General features: G+C 30.5%; 1 protein-coding gene across 1 annotated transcript in view; it reads right to left on the reverse strand.

Moving 5' to 3' along the window:
- Positions 1-331: 331 nt before the first annotated feature.
- LOC111615452 (transcription initiation factor TFIID subunit 2-like) overlaps positions 332-11548 on the reverse strand; it is a gene marked incomplete at its 5' end in the record, with an annotated part of 13899 nt that continues 2682 nt past the window's right edge. The window contains 8 exons of the mRNA XM_023356864.1: positions 332-1732; positions 3009-3186; positions 4565-4789; positions 6708-6785; positions 6862-6961; positions 7037-7152; positions 9145-9259; positions 9335-9439. Of these exons, the coding sequence (XP_023212632.1) occupies positions 1419-1732; positions 3009-3186; positions 4565-4789; positions 6708-6785; positions 6862-6961; positions 7037-7152; positions 9145-9259; positions 9335-9439 (1231 nt within the window). The remainder of the gene's footprint in view (positions 1733-3008; positions 3187-4564; positions 4790-6707; positions 6786-6861; positions 6962-7036; positions 7153-9144; positions 9260-9334; positions 9440-11548) is intronic.

Consider the following 11548-nt stretch of genomic DNA (forward strand, 5'->3'; position numbering starts at 1 on the left):
CATTCGGCATATCTAAGAGTATGGTGTAGATTCATTGCCAATTTCATTCTTGGATCCTTTATTTTTGAGAAAGTGACACCTTGAGGTCTTGAGATGTCCTGTTACAAGTAAACATAATATTTGCTCATTAAAAGAACATGATTGTTTGGACACAATCATCCTAATGCAGGATGGAGCAACTGTTCATATGACATTTCATTCTAAGAGATTTATTTGCACTAACTTTACCAATGAACATGTCATCTCGTGGGATTTCCCAAGTGCATGGCCAGCCCAGACACCAGACCTCAACCATTGATTTCTGGTTGTGGGGTTATTTGAAAGATTGTGTTTAGTTGGAGCCTGTGCACTCTGTCAGAGTGAAGATCAGCATAGTGCATTATATCTCCCAGATTCCTCCTGAAATGTTACATTCAGTAGTTGATAATGTGATTTGACACTTGCAATATGTGGTCAACACAAAAGGATTTGTAAAGATGTAACCTCCTGTCTACCTGTCTTATAATTGTCATCCTTGCAGAACTAAACTTTCCCCTTGGTGGTGAAAATTTCATCTAATTTTTCCCCTAAATCTCTTTCTCGTGATCTGCATTGCATGTGTATTATGTTTCATTCAATTCAATTCAGTAGAGCTGGCACCTCATGTCTGTATAATATTGGAAAACATTTTTTGGTCCAGTAACAAAACAGAATTTTATATAAACCAATTATTATGTAAAATAAGGAATCTATTACTTTAACTAGCTTATACCATTATAAGTAATTTTAAAAATAGTTCCATGACGTATCTTTTTTAATAACTATATTTTCCCGAACTGGATACCTTTATATATTTTGGCTTTACAGCAAAATATCCATTATCATTACAGCATCCATAGCCTTTTCTTTCAGGGTAGCACTTATTTATTTCTTCCACATCCATTATGAGTAGGCCAGGCCCACAACAGGAAAAGCTGGGAGGCGAGGAATGAGGGCCAACATATCTGAATAAAGTCTGAAATTCACTTCCAGATCAATCTCTGGAGCAGCAGATTGGCTGGTGATTGATATGGTAAAAGCATCAGTTTACACTGGAAAAATTTCTTATTTAAACAGGAAAAAATTGAATTAAGTTTTAGCAAAAGCATAATCTTAAAGAAATCAACAGTCAAATGGTATGCCATTCTCTTAATACAATTGAGCATGTAGAAATGACTAGCAATCAACTTACTTATATAAAAATTCTTAATTACAATGATAAAAAACTGTTTTTGTTTTATGTATAATGAATCGTAGAATGACTGTTAATTGAAAAACTATATTAAAAAATTTATTATGAATTACAAAAAGAGATTTTAATAATGACATGTACTGTACAATTAAAATAAATAAAGAATTTAAAGAGGTCATTTGTTAACAAAACTTAATTTCAAATTTGCTTATAATATTTCTTGTTGAGGACTTCCTCCACTAAAAGTTGCAGGGGACTGATTACTACTGTTGCCACTACTATAAATTTTATCTCTGTCCAGTTTGTCAAATTTCTCATGTTTATGTTTATGCTTGTGCTTATGTTTCTTAGTTTTCTTCTTCTTCTTTTTATCTCTGTGAGGTTTCAATAATTGTGCTAATTCTGGATTTTGATCTGTACTTCCATCATCATCTCCAGAAGGATTACCTTGAGTTTCAGGTGTATCTGGAGGTTTTTTAAACATGCTTGCATCAAAACCAGTAGGCTGATGAGCAGTAGACCCTAATATAAGAAAATCATTTATATTAATCAATATGATATTTTAAAACTTCAATAAAGTGAAAAATATTAATTTTTATTTCTTGGAAATATATCAATTTAATTTTAAATTCCTATCTTTAACATTATTCTTTTAAAGGAGGTTGCAAAATCAAAATGGAAAATCACACCATACTTTTTAAAAAGTTGAAAAATAATTTTTAAAAAACTTGAAATTTTTTATGGATATTTCTATTAGCTATTAAAATATAAATTACAACAAACAATTTAAATAAATACAGTAGCCCCTTGATATATTGCACTTTTTTTTTTCTCTTCTAACTATAAAAGTGCTTTAGCCAATAATTTAAAAAAAAAAAAAATTGTTTCCATTGCCAATAGAAATTTGACAAAGATATTACCTTAGGATGTGACTATGCAGACATGAATCTAGTAGAGAAAGATATATTTCTCACAAAGGAAAACCATGCACAAGTGAGAAGTAAGAAATCTCACTGGTGCAAGTGAATTTCTGGGCCTCTCAAACATCTGACAGGATTTGATATTTATCCTCTCTTATCTCTTCTTGCTGAATACTGTGCATGTGCCTTGGCACAAGTAGAAGATGGTTTCTCATATCATTCAACTATATATATAAAAAGATTTTTGCTTTTTTTTTTTTTTTTTTAAACTATAGATATAATGAAGTCATATAAATTTTGTTTTATTAACATTTTATAATAAAGTTCTTTATCTTTTTGCTGTTTCCAGAGAGGAAGACACTGCATTTTCATTTTCTTTTTTATATTTTATATGAAATAATCCTAATAACAAAAGTTATTCTCTGCTAGAAGTAAGTTTCATAGTCGAACCATTTTGATTTTTACTTCCATACAATGCATTAATTCATGCTTCTCGGCAATGAGTATGGTTCATGGATATCATTATCTCCATGCCACTTTCTCTGATTTTGCTCACATCGGTGTAGTTGCACTGTACTTAATGAGAGTGAGAAACGTCATCACCTCCTCTCGCCATACATTCTCACTCTCTCGCATCTGCATAGTTGTACCATTACTTTATCATTAATCTTGCAACTACCAACAAAAAGCAAATCAGCATAGAGATTAAAAATAGACAAATCAAGTGGATAGATACATTAGTTATTAATTTATATTGTGCCACCTAATATATTGCTTATTTGGTTTGTCTCCTAATGTGTCCACTATAACATAGGGCTACTGTATTAATTTTTCTTCCATATTAAAATGAAATAATAATTTTCTTGTTTTTTTTTCACCTTGAATTCCAGGTAAGGATTTAGATTGGGAATCATCTGAATATACGTCAAATGATCGATAAGGTGTTGATGACGATGCAGCAGCTGATGTAGAATCTGGACTGCTACTAACTCTTTCTGCCCCAGAAACTGTCATAACTGCTGAAGTACTAGTACATGTTTGTGGTAAGGATGAATCCTAAATAAACAGTATGAAACAATTTTTATAATGATAGCTATTCTCAACATCAAAGCATTTTAATTTAGTTTATAAAAATTTTGAAAATATAATTTAGAAAAAAAATGACATTTTCTCTGAGAAACATTTTAATCAGAAAAATAATTAAGATTAATATATTTAAACGACAAATTTTTTTTTATGTGGAAATTACACAAGTCAGCAATACAAATGACTAAAAGCAAAAATATTTCCAAGCAAATACGATTAAATAATTTTTCTTTTTAGCATCACATGGTCCCTCGGGCGATTGAACATTTCAGGGAGGTCACAAAAAAATGTGAAAGACTGGAGACTAATGTGGATCTGCAGAGTGAGTCTGCATTTCAAGCAAGATTTAGGAAAAGAGAAAATTTCTGAAATAGTGTACACAATTGGGATGAGGTAAATAATTCTTTTATAGGTTTTCCAAGTTTCTATTTTGTTTAATAGGGTTTTATTAATCACTGATCTGATAGCAAAACTTGAAGTAGATTGAACTAGATTTTGAGAACAGGAGCTCTTAACAAATTTACAGTCAAAAATGTACTAAAATTAAGACTTTCTTCTCATCAGCCACAAAGCTTACACTAAAAGTTCTAATTCAACACCAAGGTAAATATAAAATCCTATTTGAAATTCTTCCATCTTTAAACTATTTTATAATTATTCATTTGAAAATGAACATTTCAGTTTCATTATCTTCTAGTTATAATCATCATTTCAGAGTTCACAATCCAGTCTTCACTTACTATTCAATAAAAATATAACTTTCTAAATGAGGGTACCACGAGATAAAAGTTTGATAATCAATCATCTAAACCATTATCAAGAAAACAGAATTGATTTATAATGGAATTCTAAAGTTACACTCCATTTTATAAAAAAAAAATTAGTTTTCTTAATTAATTAATATATTTGAATTATTTAGCCTAAATTAAAGTATAAAAGTAAAAAGCAATTTTCAAAAAGTCTACAATAAAAATTCTAAAATTATTATGCCAAATGAAATGAAAATCGCAATATTGTTCTCAAATATTTTTATTGAAATTAAAGATAAAATGTTTCTGCAATCCATTTTAAATTACTTTGATTCAAAATATGATTGAGTAATTTTTTTGAATATTGTAAATTCTTTTATTGTTTATATAATAATAATGTTTACAATCTAATTTAATTACTTATACCACATTAAGATCAATTAATCAATTAATTATAAAATGAAAGCAGATGTTTGACATAGAATGTTACATTTTTAAGATATAACAGGTATATATAATTTATTAAACAGATATTTAGATGAGACTACTATAAATTAAACTATGAATATCACTTGAATAAAGAAATGAACATTAATTACCTTAACTTTATTTTTTTTAGCTTCTTCTTCATCTGCCATGGGTTCAATTTTAAAATCACATGGATCAATTATCCTTTCTTCTATTACTGGTATATTACCATCTTTCTTTTCATCCACATAAATGTAAGTTTCTGCTTTTGTATCCACAACATCCACAACTTCTTCAATTACTGGTAATTCTACTTCTGATGTTTCTACTATTTCTTCTACTTCCATTGGTTCAAGCTATAAATATAAAATTTTTTACTTATCTTGAGTAAAAATAATTGCTTTTTTAAAATTTATATGCTCCATAGTAACACTACCATTTGAATAAAAAAAATATATAATCATTTTAAGTGGCTTCATAGAATTTATATTTTAAACATGAAGTAGTTATTTTCTAATTTTCTTGTACAAATTTCTAATTGAGAAATTAAGTTCTATCTATCAATCTAAAACATGGGACTCTGTCTGGGATCTAACAAAGAGTCCTAATCTCTCAATAAGTGTACAGAAATTCAAGTCATTTAAGAAAATATTTTGTTATAAAAAAATGCATAAAATAGATCTGTCACAAAGGTATGAAATAAACAATATGGTTGACCCCAAGAGGTCATGAGTTGTTGTGAACTAACAGGTTGGAATGCTTAGAATGTCGATCAGAAAGATCGAGCTTTGACACCAATGCTCGTAGACATGACAAAATTTAGAAATAAATGAGAAAATGTAGCATTCCTTTAAAAGAAAAACTATTGTGTTGTAAATTATAAAAACAAATAATTAATGTGAGAAAAGAAAATATCATTATGTGAGATATGAGCAAAAGTTTCAAAGGTCAATCAACATTTGCAGACGAAGTCAAACGGAGGTGTCAAATTGATTAATGCAGAGTGGACTTTTCCCACACCTGATCTGGTTGTCTAATTTCACCTGGAAACAGAAATGGCTCAAATGGAAGGTAGAATGAGAAATTTGGGACCAATCAAATTCAGAATTTTGGGAAGAATCCTTTAAAAACCCCGAGATTCAAGAACAAGGTGGTTGCTTCTTCCTCATTCAGGATTCTTTGTTGCTTCACATAGGTTCTGCCACACTATGCAACGTCCTGCCAATTTGTCCAGAGCCACTGTTTGCTACAAAACTTTATCTCTGACTAATCACTGTTGGATTAATGATGACAGTGAACTTTCCACTTTGAACATTTTACATTTATTTTCATCCGAGAGAAGTGCTTGACCAGAAACATGTAAGCATTGCCTTCCAAATAAATGGTTTATGTAAGGCAACTGTCTCAGTGTCAACAACAATACTCACATTATGTTTGCACCCCTTGTTCATCTTGATAAGAAGGATTAACCTCCCCCTTCTCCCTATCAGCAAAGCTCACATTTCAAATGATTGTTAGGGTTAATAAATATCACTGTGACTTAAACTTATAAGGCATGAAAATAATTTTCATATTAATTTGTCACTATACTCATTGAAATGGAAAAAAAATTGTGTTTTATAAAAATGTTCCATACGCTCCCACATATCGATTTATCCATCCATCAAACATGAGCCATATTTTTGCACTTTAAGAGATGTTTTGTTATGAAATATACTAAATATGTCAAATTATCACCAACAAATACTAGAATTAATGCATATGCTATATTACACCCCATTTTCACATTTAACAATTGAACATTCATACAAAAATGGGGGTTTGAAAGGAAGCCCCTTTTCAGGGATTTATGCAAAATAGTAGTTACGTTACTGGAACAGCACACAAAAAATTCCTTTGCAACATCTGTTTACATGCAAGATATATCAATGATATTTTAATAATTTAGAAATCAAAAACCACATAGTTATTGTTATTAATAGTTTGCAAAAAATCTTCTATGATTTGAAACTAGTACTAGACCAAACGGAAAAAACAAAAGTGCACTATCCAGACCTAGAAATAGAGATCGTTGAGAATAAAATACTCACAAAAGTTTATCAAATTTATATGGGAAAAATTCTTTCGTTTAACAGGTATTTTGCATTACGAGTAAGATTCTGGAACAAATTATGCTCATTAAGCGAAGTTCCACTGTATTTGAAAAATCAAATTTTATTTGTTTATTCAAAATTTGAGACTATGCTTGACACGACATTAATAAAATATACATACAGGCATGTCAATTTCTTCTGATGCTATAGCAGGATTTACTCTAGCTTTCTTTTCTTTCAAATTTAATACCATTGCAAGCTGTAAATAATTAAAACCATAATCAACACATAATTATGAAAAATCAATTTGAAAATGTTTTCTTTGAATTACATACTTCTGGAATAGGAAGACAAGAAGGCCTATTACGACCGTATAAAATATAATACAAATCCACCGCTGCACATCTTATCCTCGAATCATGTGATGAACCACTACTATTTTTGAATAAAAATTATTTAAAAATTTAATTTAAAAGGTTTATTGTAACATGCAAGAAATATTAACTATACTTCATCAATTTCCATAATCTTTCTACTAATTCTTCTGTATTTAAGTGACTATGATCTTTCTTTGTGAATGGCGGATTTTCAGTCAGCATCCTAAGTGTATGATATCTAAAATTATAAATTTAAATGCAGTTATTTAGAAATACAATCAATTCTTTTTAGAAAACTTTTATATATTATACAAATTATTATTTTAATTCAAGCTAAGAAAATTATTATCAATAAATGAAAAATGAAACAGTGTAAATTTAAATATTAATTTCTAATAATATACAATAAAATCATGTTTTAATGGATTATGGAACTCTAAATTACCTTCCCACCCAAAGAAATAACATTATTTCCAATAATGGTTGCTTTTTACATTTTTCGAAAGGAACAATAAAAAGTGATACTGTAATAAATGTTTCACTTTGCTTACTAGAAGAAAATCTATTCTACTCAAAGATGGGTTCAACCTTTGATTGTAGATCAATTCAAACATCTGGTTTTAGTAGATTGTTCTATTGTACTCAGAATATAGGGGTTAAAGTTTAAGGACACCCACCCCTTTAAATGGATGCAGTCCCATGTAAATACCTGCTAGTTTGTATATTGGGGAGTGCATACAATGATGCCAGGTTTGGTTCCTTTTTTTAATCTTTTGATTTAAAAAAAGGAGTTGGTGCCTTGGCTACATGTGTACAGTTTTTTAACTCAAACTCGCATTATAGTCTGCACAATAGTTTCAGGACCAGTCAGAATAGTGCTTGGTGAAAGTAGTGATTCCATAAACAAAAGCAAAATTGGCAGTGATGTTCAACCATCTAAGCATTCTTTCAAGAATTCAATGGCCACAATAGACTCCATATGCCACTATCTGCAGTTTGAAATATATAAAGATGACATTTGCAAATGAAAAAACAAATATTTTTTACTTTTTCAAACAATCTTCAACAAAAAAATTATTACTGATTTCTTTTAGCTTTGCTATATTGACACTTTGATTTACTGCTCCATACTTAAACAAGTACTGTCTCCTCATTTTGTTTGATTTGAAGATGACCAAGACAAAACCTTTATCACTTGTTTCTAGCCGTTTATACATGAGTACGAATGTTTTCAGCCTTCTTCAGGTACACTGTCTGACAGTGTACCCGAAGAAAATCAAATAAAAAAGGAAACATTCTTCCGAGTACAATAAAATAATAACATTGTTATTTGATTGACTTAAAATCAGGACTAAAGTTTTCATTTACAGTGCATTAAAACAATTAGCAGCTTATTAATTAACATTAGTTGTAGTAGTAGTAGTTGTTAGTGTGGGCTACACTGACAGTCTACCTTGCCTAATCTTAAAAATAACACCTACCTCTCAAATTACACTGATTAACATCTGCTTTGTGTGCAAGTTGAGCTAATTTACAGCAAATTTCTGAAATTTGATATGCTTATTTTTGCATTCTTGGATTGAATTACAATAAAATGAACATTAAAAAAAGCACTTTTAGCATTCCACAAGTATTTTACATCGTTAGAAAGACAACAAAATGCAGAAATTAAACGTATAATCATAGTTTTTAATGTAGTGCTGACAGTTTCACAGTTTTAGAATAAAGCTCATTTGTTTCTTTTATGCACCCTCTAGAAAGGGATTCATAACCTCACTTAAAGTGGCATGCACTGGCATACTAAGTTTTTACCATATTGTAATATCTAATTTCATGGTCTCCCCGGATAGACCAGCATGTCAGTCTATCTGCAAAAATACAGTATTAATGCACGTTGACTGTATTACTGTCTTTTTATGCTCTCAGAAAACTACTGTATTCTGAATTTTAAAATAAGAGGTGTTGATCAAGATAAAGTTGATGTTTTAGAAAAATCAGGAGTATATGCAGTACAACTAGAAAATCCAATAACCGGATAACTGACAGGTATATAGGGGCAGCGACAAGAATGCTTGCTTGCTGTATCACAGAACATCAGGAGGATATAAACAAAGAAAGACAGACCACAGAGCTCGCCAGAAAAGTTCTACAGCAGGGCTATAACCCACTATGGTCAAAAACAGCATTGCTCAAGCGCTGTAATAACAGAAGGATTACATTTATTTGGGAAGCGCTCCTCACAATGACCATAGATGCATGCAACATCCCCACCCAAGAAGGCCTATTACGACCGTATAAAATATAATACAAATCCACCGCTGCACATCTTATCCTCGAATCATGTGATGAACCACTACTATTTTTGAATAAAAATTATTTAAAAATTTAATTTAAAAGGTTTATTGTAACATGCAAGAAATATTAACTATACTTCATCAATTTCCATAATCTTTCTACTAATTCTTCTGTATTTAAGTGACTATGATCTTTCTTTGTGAATGGCGGATTTTCAGTCAGCATCCTAAGTGTATGATATCTAAAATTATAAATTTAAATGCAGTTATTTAGAAATACAATCAATTCTTTTTAGAAAACTTTTATATATTATACAAATTATTATTTTAATTCAAGCTAAGAAAATTATTATCAATAAATGAAAAATGAAACAGTGTAAATTTAAATATTAATTTCTAATAATATACAATAAAATCATGTTTTAATGGATTATGGAACTCTAAATTACCTTCCCACCCAAAGAAATAACATTATTTCCAATAATGGTTGCTTTTTACATTTTTCGAAAGGAACAATAAAAAGTGATACTGTAATAAATGTTTCACTTTGCTTACTAGAAGAAAATCTATTCTACTCAAAGATGGGTTCAACCTTTGATTGTAGATCAATTCAAACATCTGGTTTTAGTAGATTGTTCTATTGTACTCAGAATATAGGGGTTAAAGTTTAAGGACACCCACCCCTTTAAATGGATGCAGTCCCATGTAAATACCTGCTAGTTTGTATATTGGGGAGTGCATACAATGATGCCAGGTTTGGTTCCTTTTTTTAATCTTTTGATTTAAAAAAAGGAGTTGGTGCCTTGGCTACATGTGTACAGTTTTTTAACTCAAACTCGCATTATAGTCTGCACAATAGTTTCAGGACCAGTCAGAATAGTGCTTGGTGAAAGTAGTGATTCCATAAACAAAAGCAAAATTGGCAGTGATGTTCAACCATCTAAGCATTCTTTCAAGAATTCAATGGCCACAATAGACTCCATATGCCACTATCTGCAGTTTGAAATATATAAAGATGACATTTGCAAATGAAAAAACAAATATTTTTTACTTTTTCAAACAATCTTCAACAAAAAAATTATTACTGATTTCTTTTAGCTTTGCTATATTGACACTTTGATTTACTGCTCCATACTTAAACAAGTACTGTCTCCTCATTTTGTTTGATTTGAAGATGACCAAGACAAAACCTTTATCACTTGTTTCTAGCCGTTTATACATGAGTACGAATGTTTTCAGCCTTCTTCAGGTACACTGTCTGACAGTGTACCCGAAGAAAATCAAATAAAAAAGGAAACATTCTTCCGAGTACAATAAAATAATAACATTGTTATTTGATTGACTTAAAATCAGGACTAAAGTTTTCATTTACAGTGCATTAAAACAATTAGCAGCTTATTAATTAACATTAGTTGTAGTAGTAGTAGTTGTTAGTGTGGGCTACACTGACAGTCTACCTTGCCTAATCTTAAAAATAACACCTACCTCTCAAATTACACTGATTAACATCTGCTTTGTGTGCAAGTTGAGCTAATTTACAGCAAATTTCTGAAATTTGATATGCTTATTTTTGCATTCTTGGATTGAATTACAATAAAATGAACATTAAAAAAAGCACTTTTAGCATTCCACAAGTATTTTACATCGTTAGAAAGACAACAAAATGCAGAAATTAAACGTATAATCATAGTTTTTAATGTAGTGCTGACAGTTTCACAGTTTTAGAATAAAGCTCATTTGTTTCTTTTATGCACCCTCTAGAAAGGGATTCATAACCTCACTTAAAGTGGCATGCACTGGCATACTAAGTTTTTACCATATTGTAATATCTAATTTCATGGTCTCCCCGGATAGACCAGCATGTCAGTCTATCTGCAAAAATACAGTATTAATGCACGTTGACTGTATTACTGTCTTTTTATGCTCTCAGAAAACTACTGTATTCTGAATTTTAAAATAAGAGGTGTTGATCAAGATAAAGTTGATGTTTTAGAAAAATCAGGAGTATATGCAGTACAACTAGAAAATCCAATAACCGGATAACTGACAGGTATATAGGGGCAGCGACAAGAATGCTTGCTTGCTGTATCACAGAACATCAGGAGGATATAAACAAAGAAAGACAGACCACAGAGCTCGCCAGAAAAGTTCTACAGCAGGGCTATAACCCACTATGGTCAAAAACAGCATTGCTCAAGCGCTGTAATAACAGAAGGATTACATTTATTTGGGAAGCGCTCCTCACAATGACCATAGATGCATGCAACATCCCCACCCAAGAAGGCCTATTACGACCGTATAAAATATAATACAAATCCACCGCTGCACATCTTATCCTCGAATCATGTGAT

This window comes from Centruroides sculpturatus, unplaced genomic scaffold (assembly GCF_000671375.1).
Source record: "Centruroides sculpturatus isolate CEXI.00-Female unplaced genomic scaffold, Cexi_2.0 scaffold2542, whole genome shotgun sequence".
Taxonomy (NCBI): Eukaryota; Metazoa; Arthropoda; class Arachnida; order Scorpiones; family Buthidae; genus Centruroides; species Centruroides sculpturatus.